Below are 26,820 nucleotides of genomic sequence, written 5' to 3' on the forward strand. Positions count from 1 at the left end.
TATAGTCATGGTTTGTCATCTTCACGCAAAAATCTTAAGATTTTAAAGTCTAAATGGACAGAGTACCGTGGTATTTACTGATCTGCGTCATGCTCCTCGGGGGGGGGGAGAGATCTCTGACCATTTTGTTCATTGTACATGACCCCTCCTTTTGTTAGTTGTATTGCTAGTTGGGTTGCTGCAACTGTTCATCTTCCCCAGAGGTGGAACCCTACAGATTTTGGAGAGCCCATTAGCCTTATTGCAGAGGTAATGCTTACACAAAAATGTCCCCTAAAAATACAATATATTACAAATACATGGGTAGACTGTTTTTTATGATATTTAATGAGCACTTGATGCTGATTTTATCTCATGGCGGCACTAGATGAAAAGTCATCAAAGTTAGAAAAGTTCATCCAGAGGGGAACACCAAATTTCATGGTGATCCACCGAACAGTTGATTTGACATTTCACTCAAAACCACAAATGTCAACCTCATGGTGGCACTAGATGAAAAGTCGGGGGATTGCCGAAATCTTTAGGATTAATCCTCTGGGGACTATCAATGTTTTTACAAAAGTTTATGGTAATCCATCCACTAGGTATTCCAGTTTTTTTTTTTTGTCCTGTTCGTTTATTTGCAGGCAGGCATCCGTTTGTGAACCTGCCCTGAGCAGCAACACACAAACACTAGATGAGCGATTACTGCTCCTTTTAACCCTCATTAATGCAACTATTCCTTTCACCCTACTATTCAACTTCCATTTATCAAAATGACAGAGGACCAAGGAAATAGACTGGTGAATCATCGGTGCTCTCCTTTCCAGAGAAAACTGTTGCTCTTCCTCCCCCTCCACAGCAAGCCAATTAAAATAGTTTGAGCGTTTGTCGAGGCTGTCTGGGACTAATTAGACCGGATTCCTTCTCCACGCATATCTACCTACAAACAACAACACAAGCTCGCTGCTTTTAAAGCCAGACTCTATTAGTTTGACCCACATCATCGGCCCGTTTGTGTTCCCAGTGTGACAAAGACCTTGTTTTGGGGCCTGGGTAACATTCTGCATGGAGCTGCAGTGCCAGACGGCTGAAAGGAGAAGAGACAAAGCTGGCTTGTTTAGCTCTGGGTAAGAGCAGAGGAGGAGGAAGAATAGAGGGAGCAGGGGCGCAAAAGGCATGAAAGGAAAACAGGAGGAGAGAGAGAGATGTAGAGGGAAAGAGGAGGGATTGGGGGAATGAGAGGAGGGGGCCCAGTTTCCATCTCTCACCACAGGAAATCTGTGTGGTTCAAATGCAAGCGAGTCATAGTTGCTTTTTGCAGTCTACGTGTGTGTGAGGAACATGACCAGCCAGTGAGTAAAACTTTTCTTTCTTTTCTCAAATAGCTTTTTTTCATGTTTGAAGATAGATACTTCAAGACACCTATTTTTGAAAAAGGCCTTTCAAGGGTTTACATGTATTGGTTCTCAGGAATGAAATAAGAAGAGAGACGCTTGTAGCTGCCACTCAGTGACGTCTCTTGAGAGAAAACCGATTTAAATGTAGAGTTTAAAGTTTTCCACTAGATCTTAACTGCGAGTGGGAGAAAAACTGAACAAATCTCAAAAATGAATAAAAGATTCCAGAAAAAAAAGATTGCTGCAGCAGTGAGAGATACCCAATAAAGATTGGAAAAAAAGACCTCTGTTAAATAACTGACCCCTCATATCTTGTTTATCAAAAAAAAGGACATGCAGCAGACAAGCTGTGGATGCAAAACTCCCATACGTTATAATTATTTAGAGGGGTGTTAAGCATTTCACATCAATATAAATAAAATTAGAATAGAAAAAAAGAAACCGATAAATGGAAAGGAGGAGTAAAAAGAATGGGAAAAGAACAGAAAAAGAGAGCCACAGAAAACGACCCATTAAGAAAAAGAAATGGAATAAATTACAAGAAAGATGATGGACACATATCAAGAAAGGACGGCTAGATGGAAAGAAAGTGGTAAAAAATAAAAAAAGCAAAGAAACAACAGTTGGCAAAACAATCTCACCATAAGGTCCTCAGCAGATGCAGTTTGCCTCGTTGTCTCTGAATTGAAGATGTTCAAATTCCCATGCTTAAAGGAATTACTTCAATTGTTTTAATTTGCAAATGTTTAATTTCAACAACCTTAATTCCGTGATAACTATGCGTACTCTATCTGGTGTGGAAGATCTTGCGATATAATCAAAAGCTCCACAAACAGCCACTAAATGGACCTTGCGATAACATCGTTTTGTCCACTTTAAATCTCAGGTAAGAAATGATCTGCATCAGCTGAACCCCATCGATCAGTGTCTGTACGTGTGGAATGTATAACTTGACTTGATCGTGTTGTGGAATTGTTCCTCAAATTCATGTTATTTTTTTTTATTTTCCTCTCCAGTGTGGAGCATCCTGCTGCAGGCTACAGGAAGCTCTTTGAGACAGTGGAGGAGCTGAACGAACCTATACCTGCTAAGATCTGTGGTAGGAAAGAGAGCAGCCTGTTTGATGGTTTTCAGCAATTTGCCTTTATTTCAAAGTTGACAATAGAAAGTATCTACTGTGCAGTAATGTTGCAATCACCTGGTATGCATGTAAATACCATAGTATTTAAATAGGGAGGCGAGGGGGGGTCACACATTTCATTTGGGTGGTGATGGAACAGTGGATGTGACACATGCCTTTGGTGTAGGAGATCTGGGTTCGATTCCCACTGCGATACATCAACCAATGTGTCCCTGAGCAAGACACTAAACCCCTAGTTGCTCCAGAGGCTTCTGACATATATAGCAATTGGAAGTCGCTTTGGATAAAAGCGTCAGCTAAATGACACGTAATGTGATGTTAGATAGCTGTGATTTGTGGAATTTGTGACCCTTCAAGGTGCGCTATGAGTTCCTGCATGGTCACTGTTGATGTTCCAAGTAAATTTCAAACAAAACAGAGCAAGCTCGCCCCCATGTTTCCCGCAACTGTCATGACTAACTAGCTGTTTCTCAGAAACGGCTACCGACTAACTGTCGCTAACCCCCACCCCCTCCCCCAACCATCTTGTCGGTGATTGGCTGGAGTGTTTTGTTGTATTTTGGTGCCTGTCAGTAGCCTGACGTCGTCATACTCAGATTCTAGTCAGAATGTGAACTTCCCGACCTCAAATGTTGTGGGCGGAGCTAAATTCGGCTGGCATCCAGGCTAGCCTATCAGTGCCTCTAGTGTTTACGTGACGTTTACGACCCCTGTGTTGTCTCCCGAGACCGGGCTTTTTCACAGTGTATATAGCAGGCAGCTAGCGGATCAAGTCAGGACTTTTTTTAAAAAATTGTCTTGCTTATTTCAATGCTTTTTTTTAAAAATTTTTTATTTATGGTCAATAAACCTAATTTATGACATTATACCTAATTTGTGAGTTAGAAAAAGCAGAAATTATAAATTATTTTATAGTTCAGATCAGAGGATGCTGAGTGGATAATCAGACTGGTTAATGTCAACATTTAGTCTGGATACTGTTTTAAAACCATGTTTTTTGTCAAATCCTATAAAATTGAATAAAACACCCAAAATTCAATGGAAGTAATCATTAATTTTACCTGCGAAGAAGTACATCCATGCATCCAAGTTATTTTTGGGCAATTTGGTTGAACAAAACCAATATTTCTGATATAAAAAACTTTAAAAACGAGTCAAATTTGACCCGAGGATAACCTAAGGTTTTAAAAAGTGTTGCCCAAATATTGTCAGTCGAGGTATACACTAACGTTTCTGCTATCATAGCTATCAGATCTGAATATTATAGGGTCACAATTTTTGGTTGCCAACTATCAAAATGTATATCTATAGACTATACTATGTATGAGTATGTGATTGAGTATGATAAAACATTTGGTGTTTGGTGGATTTTGTTGTGACACTGGCAGCCAGTTAGCTTAGCTTAGCACAAAGACTGGAAACGGGGGGGAACAAATAGCCTTCCTCTGTCCAAGAATAAAAAGAATATCTACCAACCAGCATCCTTTAAATCTCACTAATTAACACAATTAACGACGCCTTTTTATGGGCAGTATTGGGATGGACTATGTATTGGTTTAAATTGATATCAACCATACATTACTGGTCAAAGGTTTGGGGTCACAAATTTCCATTCCACTCCATTACAGACAGAATACCAGCTGAGATCAGTTGCATTGTTTTTTTTAACCAGGGCAGCAGTTTTCAGATGACATTATGTGCTTACATAATTGCAAAATGGTTCTTCAATGTTTTCTCAGTTAGCCTTTTAAAATGATATCAGATTAGTAAACAGAATGTGCCTTTGGAACATTGGATGAATGGTTGCTGATAATGGGCAATGTATATTGCATTAAAGATCAGCCACTTCTTTCTACAACTGTCGAGAACCCTTTTGCACATAATGTAATCTGAAAACTGCTGCCCTGATTAAAAAAACAATGCAACTGATCTCAGCTGGTATTCTGTCTGTAATGGAGTGGAATGGAAATTTCTAAGTGACCCCAAACTTTTGATCGGTAGTGTACATATTTTTTTATTATTTTTATTAACACCTGTCATGCTCTTCCTGTTTTGTGTTGCATTTCTTCAACATTCAATCCAACGATACAGTTGGTGATTGTAATTTTGACCGACCATTTGTTATTTGTAACGTGTGTTTTCTTTACCCTATCCTTGTATTTACCTCATGTGCATACAAACGCTAAGACCTAACAACAGCATGAGATTGTGTGTGTGTGTGTGTGTGTCTGTAGGTGTGATACCTTCATGGCTGGGTGGCAGTCTTCTCAGGATGGGTCCAGGTCTTTTCGAGGTGGGAGATGAACCTTTCTACCACCTGTTCGATGGACAGGCTCTCATGCACAAGTTTGACCTGAAGGACGGTCAGGTAACCTACTACAGGAAGTAAGAATACACACTTGTTTGTCTCTTTCTGTAAAGCACTTAAACTACTGTCTGGTTCTGGATCTAGGTGTGAGTCCAGGAATTTTTGAAGGATTTCTTAACCTTTATTTTCTATTCACTACAAATCAATAAAATCTGGTACATGTATCCCATTGTTTAGCACTTTTATTGCTCTGATGTAGATCACAAACCAGATGTAGATATTTTATGGCATCTGATTTCTGTTAGTGCAGAGAGTTGATCTGTGCAGCCAAGGAAAAAGAGCTGACAGTAAATGAAATCAAACAGGAATGTTGCAAGGGAAGAGACAAAAACAATACTCTGCTTCAGACCACATCAATCCTTCATTCAACTCCAATAGCTGTATTGTATTTGTATATAGTTGTGTTTTTATGGAATTCAAAATAAGGATGAACTGAATCCAGATTTTTGGGCCGAATACCGAATCCACTGGTTAAGATTCTGCCGAAATTGAATACCGAATCCTACTCCCATCCTCAGTCCATTAACACAGTAAACACATTAATGAAGTAAACAACATTTCATTTTATTTACCTGAAGTTGCTGCATTTTGGCTGTTGTCTGTAGATTCCTTCATGCACAACTCGTATTCTTTCGGATGTTTCATACGCAAATGCTGTAACAGCGGCGATGTTGTGTATTGTTTAGGGTCCTCGCCACCACGAGACAAATCGGCATTGCAAATTGAACATGTAGCTGGACTTGAATGGCCTTCTTTTGACTGAAAGTACTGCCGAACAACACTTTTTCTGCTCCCGAGTTCCATTTTCACTTTCTCACAGCCTACTGCATTGAACGGTCCACCTACGTAAACACCTTCCCGTGATCAACGGCGGCGTCATTACGTCGACCGACGCAGCGTGCGTAGTGCAAGCGTAGGGTTCGGTTCGGTGGAAAAAAATTCTAAAGTTCGGCAGAAACCGAACCCCGTCAAAAAGCGCAGTATTCGGCCAAATCCGAAGCCGAATCCTGGATTTGGTGCATCCCTGATTCAAAACTACATTAACAGTTTGATAACTGTTAATAAACTGTAAATATCTTGTGATTTATGGTTCTCTGACTCTGACGCATGATGTGTGAAACCTCTCTGCTCAGGTTCATCAAGACGGATGCGTATGTTCGTGCCATGACAGAGAACAGAATAGTTGTCACTGAGTTTGGAACAGCAGCCTACCCAGACCCATGCAAAAACATCTTTTCCAGGTAAGCCCAAATCCAAATATTGTAGGTGCTGGGCTTAATATAAATAGTATTTTGATAATTGTGAATTGTTAAATGCATTTTTTTTAACCATGAATACCGATGTTTTACGTGTTCAATTTCTCAAATATTTGCTGTGTTTTTTGTTTTTTGAAGATATTAAACTCAGTATGTTTGGGTTTTTGGACTGTTGGTTGGACAATACAAGCTATTTAAAAATGTCAACTTCATTTATAAAGAAAATAGTTGGCAGATTAATCAATAATGAAAATAATTGTTTGTTGCAGCCCTTATTCTTATTCTTTATTTTATGAAGGACAGCCGGCTAATTTTCAACTGTGGTCCTTTGGCCAGATGGCTTTAGACCAGAGCAACAGGAAACAGCAAGACATTAGTAAAGTTAAAACTATACAGACAGAAGTCAACTGGACACCATACAGACAGCTAGAGCAACAAATAAGCTTTCTCAGTAAGCCATACAGAGCTACAGGAAGCAGCAAGACATTAGCACAGTTACATATCAAACAGTATCCACATTCAGTATAAGAAGCCATGCAAGCATCAAAACACAGCCAATCAACACAGACCCGAGCCATCTTCTTGCACCGTTCAACCATGCAAAGCAGTAACAAGCAGTAATAAAAGGATGAAATAGGCTACATCTCTCATGAGGGAGGTGTTAATACAGCACAGGTTAATAAACACATAAATAACACAGAAATGGCACATCCTAAGGAAAGCTCATTGTGAGACTGGCTCTAGTGGCTGTAATTCTGCACCAAGGCTGAATTCCGGGAAAGAGACTTCAGATACAGTATTAGGGGACCACTAAGGTCTATATAAAAGAGACTTCAGATACAGTATTAGGGGACCACTAAGGTCTATATAAAAGAGACTTCAGATACAGTATTAGGGGACCACTAAGGCCTATATAAAAGAGACTTCAGATACAGTATTAGATACCAATCAGACGCTAACAGAACGTAGACTCATTTAAATGTGAGGAAAACCACAGAGGTGGTTAGTTTTTTTTAACATTAATATGAGTTTCCCTAGCCTGTCTATGTTCCCCCAGTGGCTAGAAATGGTGATAGGTGTAAACCAAGCCCTGGGTATCCTGCTCTGCCTGTGAGAAAATGAAAGCTCAGATGGGCCGATCTGGAATCTGGGGAGGTAACCTTCCTCCTTATGAGGTCCTTATCATGGCTTGAAAACAAGCGAAGCATGGCAGTTAATCAAGGCTACACCCCCACCCCTCCACCTTGCCCCCTCCCCCACTCTCTCCTCCTCAATAGCATTTAAAGCTACAGACACAGAAATGGCACATCCTAAGGAAAGCTCATTGTCGGACTGCACCAAGGCTGAATTTCGGGAAAGAGACTTCAGATACAGTATTAGGGGACCACTAAGGCCTATATAAAAGAGACTTCAGATACAGTATTAGGGGACCACTAAGGCCTATATAAAAGAGACTTCAGATACAGTATTAGGGGACCACTGAGGTCTATATAAAAGCATCCAAAGAGCACCATGTCATGGGACCTTTAATAATGTACATGTGTTGTTATGGACATATAATAATAGATATAATGCCATGCTTTCAATAATTTTTGCCTAATCTCGAGATAACAAAGCTTGTTTTTCTCATAACAGGTTGATTTATGTTGATTCTCGAGAAAACAAAAAGCCAATTTCTCAAGATAACGAGGTCATTTATCACGAGTTGTTTTCTCCAACACAGGCTTGTACGTGTACTGTACGCAACTAACATTAGTTTGCTAACATGTTTTCCACACAGTGTATATGTTTGGACGTAAAGTGAAAGTTACGGTTAGTCTTGTCCTTTCAACAGCTCAGCCTCCTCTTAAAGGTGCAGTAAGCGATAATGCGCAAATATTGTTGATATTTATGAATACAAACCCCCCCCCCCTCCCCTCCTTCAGAAGCTCCGCCCCCACAGATTCACGGACATCTAACTACTGGCCGGCAGGCACATTCACATGCTGCCTCCCCCCTTACCATCAAATGTCGCCGCCTGTTGCTGATTAGCTGGAGCAGTGTTTTGTGGCTCGTGCACTCCTTTCTGTTTTCTATTCTATTCCTTCCCTCTCTTCAATTGTTATTGTATATTTCTTGTAAATTTGTAAATTCTATTGTATTGTTATACTGTATACTTAACAGTATTTTTTTTTTATATTTCTTACTGTCCTTTCTGTTTTTATTCTTTGTATGTTAAGTGAGTGTTGTACTTTGAGAGCAAAGATTAACTGGAGTCAAATTCCTTGTTTGTTTACGCAAACCTGACCAATAAAGCTGATTCTGATTCTGATTTCCATTCACATAGCCAGGGGTGTGTAATAACACCGGATTTTTTTTTTTTGCAGCGCACACAGAAAATAGAGAGCACCCACCACTGTGGGGTGGATTTGGGAGTTTTAAAGCAAACCGTATGAACTTTTTATGAACTTTTGCCATTTGTTGTAAGAATGTTTTCCCTAGTGATTTGATATGAGGGTATTTACATAACTTATGGATAATTATTGTAAGGGATAGACTTACATATAGTGGTCAACTTAAAGCAGATGTGTTACTGTCCAGGATGCTGCTCCTGCTAACTCCTTCTGAAGACGGATTAGTTGTCTCCTTTAGATCATGGGTTAATTATTTCATTCTCTCGAGATAACGAAAAAAAAGTCGTAAGCACGGCTGTTCGTGGCCTCCTTGCCAAAGTATTAATATACTGTAATATTATTATTATTACACTGTATTATTCATTGATAAAACCTCTGTGTGCTTGGATAGCAACTGGTCTTCAGCTTTCCTGTTTTTTGTGTGTAGATTCTTTACTTACTTCAGAGGCATTGAGGTGACTGATAACTGCATAGTGAACATCTATCCAATCGGTGAGGACTTCTACGCCGTCACGGAGACCAATTACATCACTAAAGTTGATCCTGATTCCCTGGAGACTTTAAAGAGGGTGAGAGCTGATTGGTTTCTTATCATCTTGAATCTTTGGACTTGCAGACAGGATTACACTGATGAAGAATGCAATTTTTCCAAACTGTCTATTTTAGTACCAGGGTTTACGTTTGGAATGCATTACATCTTAACTTGAGTAAATTGTTATTTATTAAACGTATGTAGTTAAGAATGCATGTTGTTTATTTAATTGTTTAGACAACCGTTATGATAGATGTTTCAACTGGCAAACCCATCATACTGACTCTCCACCAGTCTAATTCTGTCTTGTATTCATTCTCTGTCTTGTGTGCATGTATTTATATTAGGTGGACCTGTGTAAGTACCTCTCAGTGAATGGGGTAACTGCGCACCCCCACACTGACGCAGATGGTACAGTCTATAATATCGGCAACTGCTTTGGCAAGAACATGAGTCTGGCTTACAACATTGTCAAGATCCCACCGGCTCAGAAAGGTGAGTTTTGCTCCATGTTCAAACTGCCAGTGGCCTGAATATTAGAGAGTGATATTTAATGGGACTAAGTTGGACTTAATCACATGCACACACACTCACACTCACAAGACAATACTGCAATCACACACTGTCACTGTGTGTTTCAGACAATTCAGATCCCCTGGAGAAATCCCAGGTTGTCGTTCAGCTACCCAGCAGTGAGAGGTTAAAACCCTCCTACGTACACAGGTAGCCAGGTAGTTCTTCCATTTCTCACAATGAATACACAATACAATGAATTCAACAGATTCTAAGCTTCACAGCTGTACTTGTTTTGCCCAAACCAGCCAAAGAAACTGGTTGTGTCTGTGATTCCCCCCCCCCCCCCAAGTTGTTGCCCCTGCTGCTTATGGATCTGAATCTGTCTATCTCTCTCTCTGATTGTCTGTCTGTAGTTTCGGTATGACAGACAATTATTTTGTGTTTGTGGAGCAGCCGGTGAAGATCAACCTGCTCAAGTTCCTGTCGGCTTGGAGCGTCAGAGGAGCCACATACATGGACTGCTTTGAATCCAACGACAGCATGGGGGTAGGTCGGGGGCGGGGCCAGAGGGTGATAGGTATTTGGCTTGTGAGTGTCACGGATGGATTACAGACCCTTGGGCCCCTGGACCAGATGCTCCGTATGAAGTGACTGTTAAGAATACTTTTTTAATTGTCCAAAGGAGAAGGCAGTACAATAATAAACAGTTGCAATAATACAATAAAAAAAATTTGAAACAACATACCTTCTAACAATTGTTGTTGGAAAGTCAATCAAACACAACCACCAAGAGGAGCAAAACGACCACTAAGAGTCACAAAATGACCACATAGGGACGCAAAATGACCACAGAGACACAATTACCACAAACAGTTGCTCCTATGCAGGAGGACCGGAGGGCCTTTTACGTCTATATTTATAATCGGTCAGTGGATGCAGGCTATTTTGAGTTAGTATATAGTATAATTGAGCTCTTAAATGTCATATTAGAATATTTAAAGTTGTTTGTTTGGAACAATCAGTGTAACTGTTTAAAATTAATAAAATAATAAATAAAAGGTACAGTTTATTATTGACTTTAAATTTGAGTCTTAACACATTTTTACTAATGTGCCCCCTTTCTTTTAATCTGTGCCCCAGGCTGCCCCCTCCCCTATTAAAAATCCCCACTACCTCACTCTACTGTGAAATACAACTGTGCAATATTTTCAATATTTATTCTCGTTACAAATGCAATATCCCTCATACATGTAGTTGTATCCTCCAGTTACAGTATTCATAATTGTTTGCACTCTTTTGTATATACGTTTTTTTGTCTTATTCTATTTTAATTCATTTACCTTGTATAATATTTTTCTATTTTAGTCAGTGTGCTTTTCTCTTTTTACTTGACTCAAAGAGCCTGCACAAGAATTCCTATGTGCCTCATGTAGGCTGAGCCCTTTTCTGCGTGTCATCCCCCATCTCCTCCCCCTTTCCTGTCTATCCACTGTCACTATCTAATAAAGGGAAAAGCCCCAAAAAATTATCTTAAAAAAAAAAAAAAAGAATCTTGAAAAGTTTCTTAACCTGCTTTTGGGGACAGGAAGGGAAGTGTTTGATTGATTATGTGTGACTGTGCCTGTGCATCTCTGTTCACATACAGTATGGTGTGTTGTAGACATGGTTCCATCTGGCCACTAAGGACCCAGCAGATTACCTGAGCAGCCACAAGTTCAGAACATCAGCTTTCAACCTCTTTCACCATATCAACACCTATGAGGAGCAGGGATTCATCGTGGTCGACCTCTGCACGTGGAAAGGGTGAGTGTGACTCTGTGTGTGTGTGTGTCTGTGTGAGTGAGTGAGTGAGTGTTTTATAAACAGTACAATTCTCTCATCCTGACTTCTCTCTCTGTTTTTCCGCAGTCATGACTTTGTGTATAACTACCTGTACCTGGCCAACATAAGGGAGGAGTGGGAGGAAGTGAAGAAAGCAGCGATGAGAGCTCCTCAGCCTGAGGTCAGACGATACGTACTGCCGCTGGATATACACAGGGTGAGTACACACACACACACACACACACACACACACACACACACACACACACACACACACACACACACACACACACACACACACACAAACACAAACTGTCATCACTAATGTGTTTATTCATTTATTTATTGGTTGTATAGCATTCTTTTACAAGCTTTTATTTTGAAATGTCTGTCATTCTCTCTTCCTAAACTACTCATAACACATACATTCTACTAAATCAAGCTGTAATTAAAAAAGGCACCGTATTTACAGATAATGTTCCAACAAGAGTCTTAGAGGAGTAGATCAAATATGGCTGTTGATATTTACCTGGACACACATCTGACAAAATGTCAGTAAGAAGTTGCTGCTAGCAACAGAATATTCAAAATTAGTCAAAAAGAAACCAACTGCAGGTGCAGACTAATACAATGCTAAAAGACTGAGGCTAAAGCTACATTGACTTTGAGGAGCAACGTTTCTTGGTATAGTATTTCACTCAAGTCAGACATTTCACATAAACCACACTTTTCTCACACTCCTGTATAAAATACCCCTCAAACTACTGTGTGTGTGTGTGTGTGTGTGTGTGTGTGTGTGTGTGTGTGTGTGTGTGTGTGTGTGTGTGTGTGTGTACATCCATGTGTGTGCTTGTGTGTGTTCTCAGGAAGAGCAGGGAAAGAATCTGGTGTCTCTGCCCTATACTACAGCAACAGCTGTCCTTCACAGTGATGGCACCATCTGGCTCGAACCTGAAGTCCTCTTTTCTGGACCTAGACAGGGTAATACACACACACGCACGCACGCACGCACGCACGCACACACACACGCGCGCGCACACACTAGATGGAGACTGATAACTTTGTTGAGCAGCACTTTACTGTTCTTTTACGTTTTACTTTATCACATGTAGCTGAACTAACCAATCAGACGCTAACAGAACGTAGACTCATTTAAATGTGAGGAAAACCACAGAGGTGGTTAGTTTTTTTTAACATTAATATGAGTTCCCCCAGCCTGTCTATGTTCCCCCAGTGGCTAGAAATGGTGATAGGTGTAAACCGAGCCCTGGGTATCCTGCTCTGCCTTTGAGAAAATGAAAGCTCAGATGGGCCGATCTGGAATCTGGGGAGGTAACCTTCCTCCTTATGAGGTCCTTATCATGGCTTGAAAACAAGCGAAGCATGGCAGTTAATCAAGGCTACACCCCCACCCTCCACCTTGCCCCCTCCCCCACTCTCTCCTCCTCAATAGCATTTAAAGCTACAGACACAGAAATGGCACATCCTAAGGAAAGCTCATTGTCGGACTGCACCAAGGCTGAATTTCGGGAAAGAGACTTCAGATACAGTATTAGGGGACCACTAAGGCCTATATAAAAGAGACTTCAGATACAGTATTAGGGGACCACTAAGGTCTATATAAAAGAGACTTCAGATACAGTATTAGAGGACCACTAATATTTTCGACTCGGTTTGTCCGTCGGTCTGTTTGTCTGTCAGCTGAATTACGGAAAAACGACTGGCCCGATTTTCATTAAACTATATATACTGTATATATTTGTATAATATCTGTATTGCTGTCTTTTTCTCTCTTAGCCTTTGAGTTTCCACAGATTAACTATTCTCTGTGTCGTGGAAAGAAGTATTCCTTTGCCTACGGTCTGGGACTCAACCACTTCATCCCTGACAGGGTAAGGAGAGCTTTTGTCAGTCTGTGCTCGTCTCCCCAGCCCAAAGTAATCCAGAAAGTGATGCTGACGTTGTGGTTGTTGACTGTCTCGCTTCATTGTTGACTTGCTGTAGATAGTCAAGCTGAACGTGCAGACCAAACAGACCTGGGTGTGGCAGGAGGAAGAGTGTTACCCATCAGAGCCGCTGTTTGTACCAACACCTGGAGCCACAGAGGAGGACGATGGTAAAACACACACATAATTACACTTTCAAACACATACACACACAAGACACAAAATGCCACTTGGCTTATAATGAAAGGGTTTCAAATATTGTGTGATAGGGACCCTCTTTTTCCAGTATATTTTACAGAAATATGACAGCAGACTTTAAAAATGATTTTGTAGTTCTAAGTATTTGTAATAATAATAATATAATAATTTAACTTTGACTAAGAAAAGATGTAGCCAGAGCTGGATTACCAACTCGGCAACTGCCCCGGGTGCCCCAGACCCACAGGGGGGCCTAAATTCTCCAGGTTCACCGTGTGGTAATTTGATACCAATTGTTTTGTAATATTGTCTGAACCACAAAATGTACTATTTTAAGAGAGATTACAGGGGCGTGTGTTAAAGGGGCTCATGGCCTTAAGTTAAAATATAGTTTTAAAAACCTGTATTATTTCAGTTTACCTTATATGGCACTTATATGGCATTTATACCTAGTAAAGTTACCACAAATCATTACAAATGGTATTACTTTGACCCTGAATGTAGCACACCAAATCCTATATGGAGAGGTCTTGTCACTTGGGAACAGAACACAAAGATTTAAAAAATTGCACCGGAAATATTGCAAAAAAACTTTAAGATCTTTATCAGAAATATGAGCAAAAATCTAACAAAAAATGGAACAGCCAAAGGGTAACTTCTATTCTAATCTGTACATGATCAATTTCTAAATATATTCCTAAATCAAACTCACCCTTAGATTAACTTTAATCTATACTTAATCGTAATAACGTCTATGGTGGAAACATACACACACACACACACACACACACACACACACACACTCTCATCCCATCTGTCTGGGTGTTGCAGGTGTGCTGCTGAGCATCGTGGTGAAGCCGGGTGCAGAGAGACCAGGCTTCCTGCTGGTGCTAGATGCCATGACACTGACAGAGCTGGCCAGGGCCGAGGTCAACACCATCATCCCTGTGACCCTCCACGGCACGTACAAACCATGATCCACATGTTGATCCCAACCCAGCCAAGACACATCCTTAACCCTCGTGTTGTCTTCCCGTCAACCATTCACTTGTTGTCCTCTGGTTCGGTTTTCCTGTTTATAAAGCATAAAGTAGCCTCTTAATGATTATCCTATTGTATGTTATATCTTTAGCCAACTTCCTAAGTTGTTACCACTAGTTTTACACTTCTTTATGGAATTGATGGTGAATAAACATTTACATGAAATTATTGGTAATTTCTGGGTAAAATTAGCAGAAATTAGGAATTTTGACTAATTGTTAAGGTCAGAGAAACATGTTAATGGACTTTTCACCCGGGTAGACCGTAAAAGTAGTGACCATCCATGTTATTTTTGGGGATATTTGGTTGAAAAGAGAGCCATATTTCTGATGTAGAAACTTTGAAAACGGCTCAAATTTGACCCGAGGACAACATTTAAATAGGCTACGCCACCTTCACTTCCCTGTCAGCCAACCATAAAGCTGTGAGTGTCTTGATTGTAATGTAAAACCGGTTTCTTCTTATATATAGACAATTGAAGAGTGTCTCGTAGCGGGTGGATAGAAACAATGCCAGTGTACAGAGAGTTTACTTTTGTTAAAAACACCTTAGCAAAAACATTCACATTTAGTCCATTGAAAATGTTTTATTTCATAATTAATATAGCACCTGCATATTTGTAAAATCCCTCCTCTAAAGTGAGGGCAACAATTAAATACAAAAAGTATTTTTGCAACATGTATTGTAAAACGCAAGAAAGTAATTTTGTTTTACTCCAATAAAAATTACATGACAATGATCGTTTCACGTTTTATAATTAGATTACTGGTTACAGTTTGACAATTACTGTAAAATTAATGCTACATAAACGCTCATTATGAGTGCAGAGTTTAATCTTTCATCTCCTAGAAGAGAGGAAAAAACTTTAAACAAAAAAAAAGCATGCCAAGACAACTGTTATGTGCAAAAATGAGAAATTATAAACACCAACAGCAGCCACATGGGCATAATGCTCAGTATCTCCTGAAAACTGGTCATGTGGTGTTTACAGTGTCTTCTGCTGCCCCCAAGTGGACAGTAAAAATTTATATTCCCTTGCACAGAGAATGTTAACTGCTGGTCGATGCATCTTTTTAAGAGATTGTTGGGATAATTCTCGTTACCTACGACTACTAATGTATACTATATGCAAAAATGTTAGCATGGCCAGACATACAGACTATTGTAGTGCACGCATTGGAAAAGATCAATGGGCTTCAGCAGCAGTTTAGTCTCAAAGATGGACAGATGTTTGTAGTGTCCAGAGGGCATAAGGAAGAAAAGAATGGAAGCTTCTATATACGTAGAAGTGGTGGCTGCAGTTTCTCCGTCGACATCTGATACTGCTGCTGTTTGATGATGTCCAGGCAGTCTCTTAGAACCTGCAGACAAACAGATTTGCGTTAAAAAAAAAAAAAAAAAATCATCATAATGGGGGGGAAGGGAAAGTTTAAAATAGTATTTTTTTTTTTTTTTACCTTCCTGGTGTCCTGAGGCAGAATGACTCCATCGTCCCAGAGCCTGCTGGAGGAGAAGAAAGCCGAGCTCTCCTCCTTCAGTCTCCTATTTAACTTGTCCTCTACCTGCTCGCTGTCAGGGGGAAGCAGAGAGCCGGCGTGACCCGGAGCAATAATCGACACTCTGGCGTTGGGCCACAGGAACAGGAAATTAGGGTCAAAAGCCCGCCCACACTGAGGAAGAAAAAGGGAAACAAGATTGAAATTATTGTGGGATTAACCCTGAATCCTGCAAGAGTAAAATGTATGATGATACAGTAGAAGAGGGATTGTGTAAAATTTGTCTTTGTTGATTCTGCAAAAACAATGAATTGGACCAGGTCCCATTTGATGTTCCCAAAGAATTCATTTCTGCATTCAGGATAATGCCACCTTTAAAGCTATATACTAGGGCTGTCAATCGATAGTAATCTAATTACATACTGATTAATTAATCAAAATTAATCACATACATAATTAATGGTGCCTGAACAGATACTTTTTAAGAAAGTTTAAAAAAAAAAGAAAAAAAAAAGTAATAAACAGTTGGTAACATTAAAGAACGGCTTGTTTATTGCTAAGGCCATATGGTCAAAATTAAATGATTTATTAATAATAACTTATTTCACTAGTAAATTGCTGTTGGACAAAAACAACAACAACCAGATAAGAAAAGGACATTTACAGTAACTTCAAATGCACCACGAGGCCATAGTTTACCAGTTTCATTGAACGCACCGGCTGTGTCGTTTCTCCGATGGCAGCTGCAGATTGTTACATACCGGTGTTGAATCCTCTACAGTAAAACTTTACACCTTAATACATCCATGCTTTACACCGTTTACCGTTAGCTGTCAGTATTTTCGCCGTGTTTAATCCATGGTTGTATTAAGAGAACGGTTTAATACAGCTACTAGCTAGCGGTAGGCTAACGTTAGCTGCTGTTGAGTATAGTGTTAACTAGCGTCACATGCAGCGGGGTTTGTGTTTCCTGTAACGTCTGTTTCAGAGCAGCAGAGAAGCGCAGACATATCAGTGGCACCAGATTTTCGTCTGTATGCAAACATCAATATGGAATGGATTAATCTGCATTAATTTTTTTAACGCGTTATTTTTTTCTCAGATTAATCGAAATGAACGCGTTATTTTGACAGCCCTACTATATACGTAGTTTCTGTCGCCCACATGAGCAAGCCTTGGTGATCAGTTGCTAGAAGTGTTGAACCCGTCAAATCAAGGAGGACACGGAAGAAGCACGATGGACTCCTCAGAAGGTCATTATCTTGTTATTTCGAGGTCCTCTTTGGCTCCAAGGCTGAATGCTGCCGAGGCCTCTCAGCGGTGACGTGCTGTAAAACTAGGGTTGCGTATCGGTTGGGTTCCCCCCCCCCCCTCCGATAGCGGTGCTAAAGCGATACTTTAAAAACGCTGCACATGTCTAAACGGTGCCGAACCGACAATCTTTTAAAAAAAAATAAAAAAATAAATGACTAAGCCCATATGGTCAAAAGTAAATGACTTATTAAAAATGTTATAACAAATACCATATTTCACCAGTAAATTAAAGTAAAACAACCACCAGATTGGAAAAGGTTGTTTTACAATAATTTTGTATGCACCACGAGGCTTAGGCTGCCAGTTTTTCCAACAACGGCAGCTGCAGACTGTTACGTCCCGGTGTTGGAATCCTCTACAGTGAAACACAGTCACACTGTACACCGTTTAATGTTAGCTGTCGGCATTTTAACCGTTATTAATCCAGCCACTAGCTAACGGTAGGCTAACGTTAGCTGCTGTCAAGTGTAGACTTAACTAGAGTCACGTGCAGCGATGCTTCTGTTGCCTCGAACATCCGTCTCGGAGCATCAGAGAGAAGCGCAGGAATTTCAGTGGCATCGAAATACGTGTTGCTATTTGTCCGGTAGATACCGGTCGTTTGGGCACCGGTGCCATTAGCACCGGTTTTCGGTATCCAACCCCATGTAAAACTTATCACTCGAGCTGCTGCGCGCGAGAAGTCACCAGACCATTTTGTAAACATAGCCACACTGAGAAATACAGAGAGTTTTGTGGAGCCGATAGGCTTAATAAGCTTTGAATCAACTCATTTGGCAATGGCTTGAATGTAACAGATGTTCATTGATATGAAATAGTTGCACACTACAGCTTTAAATTAATACTCTCGGTAAAAGACCAACGTTTGTTAAGAGATTGTCACATAACTACATTAATGTTCATTGACGTTTACCATGGCGAAGCTGTCCGCACCATGGCAACCACCAATCACCACTGTGATTTTGGGGACGGAGGCACACGCTACTGCTGACATCATTGAACCCTGAGCCTTCAGATGGTTAGTGTTCATCTCTGCCTAGAAGAGAGTGAAACAAACTGAGAAAATACAGATATCAAACTACAAAATGATTAAAAAGTCACTTTGGCACAAACTGACCAGGATTATTTTTCTACATCCTGCCTTTCAGGGTTTTCCCTGTATTTGCATCATTCATAATTATTTTTTCTTCAGGAATTACTACCTTGGATATATATATCTTAAGTATCAAAGACTGTGATGTCCCAGAATATCTGTACGAAATTGACTTAATAATAATAACAACAACAACATAAAGCCAAGAAAAGACTGAACTATTTGGTAAAGTCTTTGAGTTGTACAATGTATTTTGAATCCAAATAAGCCTGTGTGTGTGTGCGCATGTGTGTTTTACTGGGAGTGAATACCTGTGTTGTGGAGAGTGTTAGAGCTGTTGTGGGTGCTGTGTTCTGGAGGAAGAGAAGGGGGATGTCTCTCTGGTCACACAACTGGACAAAATGGCTTCCTTTGAGTGTGGCCGGGTATGACAGCTCTCCGTCGTTGGCTACTATTCCCACTAAGTGTCTAACACAGCACATACACACGTGAAAACAAATAAAAATGACTTTGCCAACAGCTCAAGCTATCCTGCAGCTGGGGAGGCTTCCACCGTGGCGTTTTCTGACGGCAGGGATCCCCCCCCGCTTCCCAGCATTGCACGCTAGTGGGCTTGCCACTAGCAGTTATCAGTTTCTCTTCACTGTCCACTGACAAGCAATGAAAACAGGCTACACCCTGAAACAACCGCGATGGCGGCACCTGATTGGACAAATGCTTCACATGGGGCCCATCTGCTCCAGGATTTAAAAACAGACCATAATGGTTGGCTCGTTTGCGAGTAATAGGCTATGTAGTTGCTGAATCTGTCTTCATTTTACAGTCAGTTTAAAAATGGCGGCAAGTCGACCGAGTTGCCCGCTCCTCATTTGTATAACGTAGCCTGGATTCAACTTTATGAATTTCTTCCTACAAAGTCTTATGTGGCAGTTGGTCACTTTCAAGGGATTGAGATTTGTTTTGGTCTTCTGTCTGTTGACATCTACTGATTAAGACGTAACTGAGGGCAGCAGCTAATCTCATGGGTGAGGGGGTCACTGAGTTTGGGAGTGTAAAGTGTAAACTACGCAAGTGTCTCAGCCATTTTCTGGATAAAGAAGCCCAACAGCAGGACCATTAAAAAAAAAATACAGAAACTACATCTGTTTATTGTGTTTGGTCAGTGAGAGATTCTATTGGCCAGAATCAACAGCATGGTGCAAATTAACACCATTGGTGCTGACAAACGGCTTGTAATATATGCCTTTATTAAATTATTGTTAAATTGGCAAATTATTATAATTTAATAACTATTATTCCAACATAATTGCAGACTTTAACTTGCAGTTTGTTAGCTGAAAAGTGTATGTTATTCCTGCCTTCATTATCCAAGTCTGTGTGTATCTATTACCCATGTATCTTTGCAAAGCCAGTGATGAGTGTGGTTCCATAGAGAGCTTTAAACTCCTGGAAGCGGCTCCCGTCTGTCAGCCGACTGATTACCTGGACAGAAACAATCAACAGCGGGTTATTAAGTCTGGATTCACTGAGAAAGGAACATGACTGCCATGACGTGAAACTGACTTTCCCACATACCAACTGACAATTGCCATGAATTTTGAAGGGATAATCTAAAATCATTGTGGTGTTTTTGCACTGCACTTGCCAGATAACATGTCATTAAACCACTGTGACAAACTGCAGTGTTTGGGTTTAATTCTGAAAATGATTACATTTGTCTCTTTTCCCTGGCTGTTACATCAGAAGGAATGCATTTACTGCCCATGCTAACTACATTAATATTTGTTTTGCACACTGTACCATCTTAACATCCAGACTGTAGTTATAACTTTTAGGAGCGAGCCCCAGAAGCTCCTCTGAACTATACAGCGGCTCCTCCTCAGCTTTCCTCTTCCTCTCCTCATCCTCCTCCTCCTCGGGCAGTTGGAAGTTGAGGGTGGAAACGATGTTTCTGGTGTAATCGTACGCCTCCTTTTCTTCCCAGGCAAAATGGTCCACACAGCCACTCACCCTGAAACCACAAGATGAATTGACAGACTTGATGATGTGACCTTATTCTTACTGTTATTTCTTTAATAACTGTATATTTTGGGATTGGTTTGATTTATGGACCTACTCAGCGTGAAGCCTGGCTCCTCCCAGGTCTTCTGCTGTGACTTCCTCTCCCGTGGCGGCCTTGACAAGTGGCGGTCCTCCCAGGAATATGGTCCCTATCCGGTGCACCATCACTGCCTCTTCTGCCATGGTGGGGATGTAAGCTCCACCCGCCGTGCATGACCCGCACACCACCGACACCTTTAAGATTGTTAGTTTTTAAATTTTGAAATAGTTAAAAAAAAAAAATTTTTTAAAAATTAAAACTGCAATAGCTGTTTTATATAATATAATTTTATCAAATTATGATGCGGTTGTGTGTCTTTTCTGTGTGGACTTCAGCTGTTAAGACTGGCATCCGATTTTTAGGAAACTCTTGCAGACCTCAACATGTTAACATGTGTGTAGGTTTTAAAAAAAACAAAAAAAAACACACAATTCAAAAGAGGAATCAAAGAATCCTTCACACTGTCTGTCACAAACTCAGGACAAAGAATAAAACCCAAGTGTTTTTAATGAAGGTCGTCAGGCAAACAAAAGTCAAAAACCGTATCAAAAAAACAAAGTAGAGTCCAAGACATAAAAAACACAGGAGATCACAAAAGGAGAGTGGTGGCAAAGGCGGTGTCAAAAATACCAGAAAAACTCAGGAGACTTCTAGTTAAACTGTTTAAACAAACTTAGTAGTACAAAAGCCCAGAAGATCAACTTAACTTTACAGGAGACAAACACTAGAAGATCTGGCTAAGCACTGAAGCGACAATACTGAGGGAGCCTGTACGCCATGTAGAGACAAGACCAGACAATGGACTTTCTCACAGCAGACATTTTTGATTGGTCATGGTAGGAAAAGCACAGCTGAGATTGATAACCTTAACGATGGCTCAATTCCATCAAGTATCCCAGTGAGTCAGCATGCACAATACCAGGGCCTCTCCTAAGTGGAATGCAGCCATCAGTAATGGTTCTGAATACACCTGTGCTTTTCCTACTACGACATGTCAACATGTCTGCCGTGAAAAAGGTCTATAGACAGACCAACAACTGAGGACTGGAGAGGGTTTTTGTAGATGGGTTAACGAGCTGAAACGGGCAACAGGTGAGGAGTGCTAATAGGCTGGGGATAGTGAACGATGATACTGATTGAGTGGAGAATGGGTAGTGGGCGTGGCTGAGGGAGAGCCCAGTGCTGGTGTGACACTGTCATTTGTACTCTCTTTATCAGTGACATTTGTTCCTTAGACCATCAGGGGTCCGTTTCAGGAAGGAGGTTTAACAAACTGAGTGTAACCCTGATGTCTGAGTTGATTTACCCTGAGATGGCAAACTGAGTTTTCGGTTCCAGAACAGCTGATATGAGTTGGTTCAATCAACTCAGAGCAGGTTCACGCGCGGGCACCACCACAATAAAAAGGCAGCATGAATGGAGCCATGCTACTACGATTCACCATGGCAACAACCACAAACAAACGGGTCGGCGGAAATACTCACGCGCACATACAGCGAGTTTGAACATGTATTTCGTTAAAAAAGCAATCACAGCAGCTGCTGCAAAAGAGAAAATTGCTGCTAGAGTAAATGCGCATATTCCAATATAGTGTATAAATATATTTAATCATAAATAAATCAAGTAGGTGCAATACTGCGGGTGAAAAAGTCCTAGGCCTACTAATCCCATTCTGAGGCTGCATCTTTTATTTGAAAGGGTTTACATCATTTACCTGCAATACTGTGGAACTCCTTTTTAATACTGGTTTGTGTCCAGGGAACACTACAAAAACGTTTAAAACATGTTTCAGAGTGAGTCACTCTTCTGACGGAGCTTTGCTATACAGTGGCTTTACTAAAATGCTCCGCACCACCAATGTTGTAAAGAAAACTGCCGTTTGCAAAAAAACGTAATGCGACACAAATAATCTACTGGGATGTAGAGCATATCCACGACGGGTGACGTTAGTGATGAGGACGGATAAGGTTATGCAGGCTACATAACTGATAGACTGGGAAGAGAAACGAGACCGCTCAAATAGGTAATTATCTGGAAATTAAAATGTGTCTCAATATCATCTCAACACCCTGCGAAGTAATACAGCTTCTTCATCAACGGGATTATCGACAAAAGGAAATGCCATGTTTTGAGAAAAAAAAAAAACTTAGTCGTTTTATAGCAAAATGGTTAATAAACCAACCCTGTTTTTTTTATTCATGCAGATACAGTAACAAACTGCGCTAAAAATGTGCCTGATACAGACTTAATGAATGAATGAGGAAATGAAAGAGGGCTGTGTCAGCAGGCTGGGCTGGTGTCAGAGGGAGGAGAGCGAGAAACTCGAGGTTTCTTGAACCTAACCTGCTCCCGACCAGGTTAGGGTCACAGACTCAGTTACCATAGTAACTGACTCTGAGGTTAAGTTACCTCTCTTTCTGAAACAGAAAACCCAGAGTTTCCCTCATCTCAGGGTTAACAAACTCTGAGTTTTCACTAAACCTGCTTTCTGAAACGGACCCCTGGTAGTGTTTTTAGGCCCCGTTTACACGTACATGGTTATTTTGATAAACGGAGACATTTCCTTCGTTTGTGCCCTTCGTTTACACGCAAACAGAGAATTCGCCTCTGAAAACGAGTCTTTCTAAAAACTCCAGCCAGTTTGCACATTTGCATGTAAACTGAGACAAACGGAGGTTTAGGCAGCTGAGGAAGAGAAGTGAGAGGAAGTGATTCGTTGCTGCTGTTGCTATTTTCGGGATTCTGATTGGCTAACATGGGCTTCAGCTTCTCGTTACACTGCCACCTACAGGTTTGGCATGCTCTTGACGGCGTAACACTTTTCTGAAAACTGACAACTGTGCACGATGTTATTTTTGAAAACGGAGAGGTTGAAATGTCCGTTTATGAAAATAGCCAGCCACGTGTAAACGTAGCATTAGTTAATTTTACTTGATACAGGTCTAAGGCCCAAAACTAAAACTGAATTAATTAATTAATTAAGTGAGTACAAGTGACTAACAGTGTGCAAAATGTCAAGTAACACAAAACCGGGCTGCTACAGTCCTACATGTACTGCATTCATTTCTACCTTTTATGGCCTAAAGATCAATTTAACACCAATGTTATTTGATGTACTTAGAAAGGAAATTTCGATGCCAACTGCAAAATAGAGGAAACCTTAAAATAGGCTACCCAAGAACAAATGCACTGGAAAACACCATGATACAGTTTCCTGAATATATATTGTTAGCACATTTTAACAGTTGTGTCTGCTTTTTGCTTTACATGGCTAAAGGGATAGTAGCATGTCACATCCGTTTAGTATTTATAACAAATGAATTCATTCACAGCCTTTTTTATTTTTTAAGTTGTTCTGTTTAAACCCAAACTACTTCTTTTTTTCTTTACCTGTGCGATTTTCATGGCAGACATAATGGCTTCGTTATAGAACGTCCTTCCTCCCTGGTTCTTATCAGGAAAGATCTCCGACTGGATAATTATACAAACACAGAGAATTAGAGATTAAAATAGCAGTCAATATACTTCAGCTTACATTAAGAGCCCCTGAAAAGACACTATTCTAATGATAACATTTTACTATGGCAGAGGTGTGTGTGTGTGTTTACCTGCAGTGGCAGAAAAGCTCCTCCAGAGTCGACCAGGTAAACACAAGGCAGGCGATTCTGAATTGCTATTTCCTGTGCTCGTAGCTGCTTCTTCACTGTGATTGGATACGCTGTGCCACCTTTCACTGTGGCATCGTTGGCAATGAACATACACCACAGGCCATTAATCCTGCCAATGCCTGGACAGATACGCACACAAGCACACACAGTATAAGTCGGTGGCATGCATGCGCATCACACATGCATCGTCATAAGGTGGGGAATAAGTCGCGATCTCTAAAATAAATAAATAATAATTTTTAAAAAACAAGTCGGAAGAGTAAACTGAGTTAATCCGAGGCACTTGGCTAAATCAAACTAGTCAGATTATACAGTCCATGGTTAGTATTTAAGGTGCAGGATTGCTGGTTTCTGACCAGTCAGGCATCCGGCTGAAGGGATGTCCCCATATGGCAGACCCAGCCCAGCGAATGGCGACAGCTCCAGGAAGTCCTCATCATCCAACAGGAGGCGCAGCCGTTCCCTGACCATCAACTTCCTATTTCTCTGAGTGTGTCTAGCAATGGCATTTTCCCCTCCACCTTTCCGTACCTTTTCACTCAACTCTATGTACCTTACAGAGAGAGAAAAAGAGAGCTAATGATAAGCGTGCATTTACAAATTCATTTCAATGAATAATGCAGTAGGGGGAAATCAACAAGAACTGGTCAGAGCTGATAAGAGCAGAACCTACTTGTTGCGGCAGGCGATGCTGTTTCGGAGGTTAGCTTCATACACATGTTGGTGGATGGGCTGGAGGGGTTGCTCCAGGACCTGGAAGGCACTGCGCAGAGCTCTCCTCCTCCTGGCTGCAGAGCTCATACAGCGGACTGAACATTGCCAACGCTGCTCAGCCAGCCTGCAACAGATTCATCTATAAGTGTTTATTACTGTGTACTGGTAAAAAAAAAAAAATATGTTCGTGGTCTGTTTACAACGTGACAACCTGATAAAAAAAAGATGCAATGTATCATTCCCTTAAGAACATCGCAAAATGTGTGTAAAAGTAATTCAAGTTATTAAGTATGTTGTTGCTATCAGCTTTCCTTATACTGTAAAACTATTAATTGATGAGAGCATAAATAGCAAAAACACCCAACATGTCTCCAGTTTATTATCATGTCTCCAGTACGCCATGCTAACACTTCAGCATGCTGATAGTATGTCAATAGTATTATCCAAAAAGTAAGCAGACATACTTTGTTGTAATGACAAAAAGTGAGATTATTTTATTATAATACCTTTAGTTTCACATTAAGTTGTTCCATCCACCTTAAAGTGATTTTAGCCGTGGTGCAACAGAGTTGAACAATTGATCGATTTTATTGTAAATCAAAATCACGAGAGCATTTGTTTTAATTGTAATCTACATACTTAACAGCGTGTTAACAAGCTGTAGCAAGTTAGAGGTACAGCCAAGGGTTTCACAGGTTATATTAATGACTGTCACCAGCAAATGTAACTACTTAGCTTCATTATGTGAGTTGACATATAACATATATAGTTTAATTACTATTACAAAACAAGAGCATCTCTAATATTATTGAGTAATGCCAAGTATAGACCTTTTTCACATGTTGACATGTCATAGTAGGAAAAGCACAGGTGTATTCCAAACCATTAATGATGGCTGCATTCCACTTAGGAGAGGCCCTGGTATTGTGCATGCTGACTCACTGAAATAGCTTACTGGGACACTTGATGGAATTGAGCCATCGTTAAGGTTATCAATTTCAGCTGTGCTTTTCCTACCATGACAAGTCAAAATGTCTGCCGTGAAAAAGCTCCAGACCACTAATGTAGCCTAATATCTCAATTAATGTGGGCTTAAGTGGTCAATTTTACAGCAAACTAGCCAATTTACTTAGAAGTTTACTTTTCCCCCAACTAGCTAACTGATGGAAAGAAAAAACGTGTGAGGAAACCAACAGGTACAGCAGCCTTTTATATAATTACATTAATGTAGAAACAAAATTATAAACACACTCAAAGTTATAGAAATGGCGTAAACGACGACAATGTAGACACACGTTTGCTCATATTTTGTCAATTTAAACGTGAATCTAAAGATATTTATGACCATACAGTGAAATTGTTTTAAAGTAACATTTGGATAACCTCAAATGCCAGATACGTTAGCTAGCTCCCTCCTGTATACCAATAGAAAACAAGAAATGTATGTCAAAGGTCGTAAAGGCACCTGAGTGCACTTCAAGAATGCATGTGTAGATTTATGGATGGGAAATAAGTTACGTCTCTTACCTTAGCATGCAGCGGAACATGTCTGTCTGCTCTAAAACAGCTAATTACACAACTATAGTAGCTTAAAAACTACCCCAAAATAGCTAACTTCAATCCATCGCCATGAACATTCTCCTTCCTTCCTAGTGCTGTTGGCAGTTTTTCTTCTGTCTTACACATTACCGCCGCCTACAGGAGTAGAGGGGGAGTGGGATGTGAATCAGAATCAGGTTTATTCCCTGTTTTCACGTACAAGAAATTTGCCTAGTTATTTTGGCACATAACAATAATAAGAGATATAAATAACCACAGTAAGAAAATAGGCTTACTGCAAATG

General features: G+C 40.4%; 2 protein-coding genes across 3 annotated transcripts; one reads left to right on the plus strand and one right to left on the minus strand.

The window, feature by feature from the left end:
• The first annotated feature begins 896 nt into the window (after positions 1-896).
• Positions 897-15,330, plus strand: LOC144523092 (retinal Mueller cells isomerohydrolase-like). 2 transcript variants are annotated; one of them, XM_078258400.1, is made up of 14 exons: positions 897-1,109; positions 2,396-2,478; positions 4,755-4,905; positions 6,022-6,129; positions 8,965-9,106; positions 9,417-9,564; positions 9,711-9,792; positions 9,999-10,131; positions 11,246-11,388; positions 11,494-11,623; positions 12,273-12,387; positions 13,204-13,298; positions 13,411-13,522; positions 14,382-15,330. In XM_078258400.1, the coding sequence occupies exons 1-14, from the start codon at positions 1,048-1,050 to the stop codon at positions 14,525-14,527; spliced, it is 1,650 nt and encodes a 549-aa protein (XP_078114526.1). In that variant the 5' UTR covers positions 897-1,047; the 3' UTR covers positions 14,528-15,330. The 2 variants fall into 2 exon arrangements, with proteins under 2 accessions (XP_078114526.1, XP_078114527.1); XM_078258401.1 differs by lacking the exon at positions 897-1,109 and adding an exon at positions 1,225-1,334.
• On the minus strand, positions 15,328-26,644 carry LOC144523091 (methylcrotonoyl-CoA carboxylase beta chain, mitochondrial). The gene is made up of 12 exons (XM_078258399.1): positions 26,505-26,644; positions 24,937-25,101; positions 24,620-24,816; positions 24,204-24,382; positions 23,986-24,066; positions 20,611-20,789; positions 20,295-20,505; positions 19,885-19,976; positions 18,806-18,962; positions 18,315-18,437; positions 16,049-16,261; positions 15,328-15,952 (listed from the first exon to the last, which is right to left on the minus strand). Exons 1-12 carry the CDS (start codon positions 26,522-26,524, stop codon positions 15,866-15,868), a joined length of 1,704 nt encoding a protein of 567 aa, XP_078114525.1. The 5' UTR covers positions 26,525-26,644; the 3' UTR covers positions 15,328-15,865.
• Positions 26,645-26,820: the final 176 nt, after the last annotated feature.

Source organism: Sander vitreus, chromosome 9 (assembly GCF_031162955.1).
Source record: "Sander vitreus isolate 19-12246 chromosome 9, sanVit1, whole genome shotgun sequence".
NCBI classification, from domain to species: domain Eukaryota; kingdom Metazoa; phylum Chordata; class Actinopteri; order Perciformes; family Percidae; genus Sander; species Sander vitreus.

Bases quoted from the DNA above. Each gene is read 5' to 3' on its own strand.
- LOC144523092 (XM_078258400.1), top strand. From the start codon at position 1,048: ATGGAGCTGCAGTGCCAGACGGCTGAAAGGAGAAGAGACAAAGCTGGC. The intron at 11,389-11,493 runs GTGAGTGTGACT...GTTTTTCCGCAG, and splicing joins GACCTCTGCACGTGGAAAGG to TCATGACTTTGTGTATAACT. The intron at 13,523-14,381 runs GTAAAACACACA...TGGGTGTTGCAG, and splicing joins AGCCACAGAGGAGGACGATG to GTGTGCTGCTGAGCATCGTG.
- LOC144523091 (XM_078258399.1), bottom strand. From the start codon at position 26,524: ATGTTCCGCTGCATGCTAAG. The intron at 20,506-20,610 runs GTAGGTCCATAA...TTGTGGTTTCAG, and splicing joins GGAGCCAGGCTTCACGCTGA to GGTGAGTGGCTGTGTGGACC. The intron at 19,977-20,294 runs GTACAGTGTGCA...GTTTCTGTCCAG, and splicing joins ACAGTCTGGATGTTAAGATG to GTAATCAGTCGGCTGACAGA.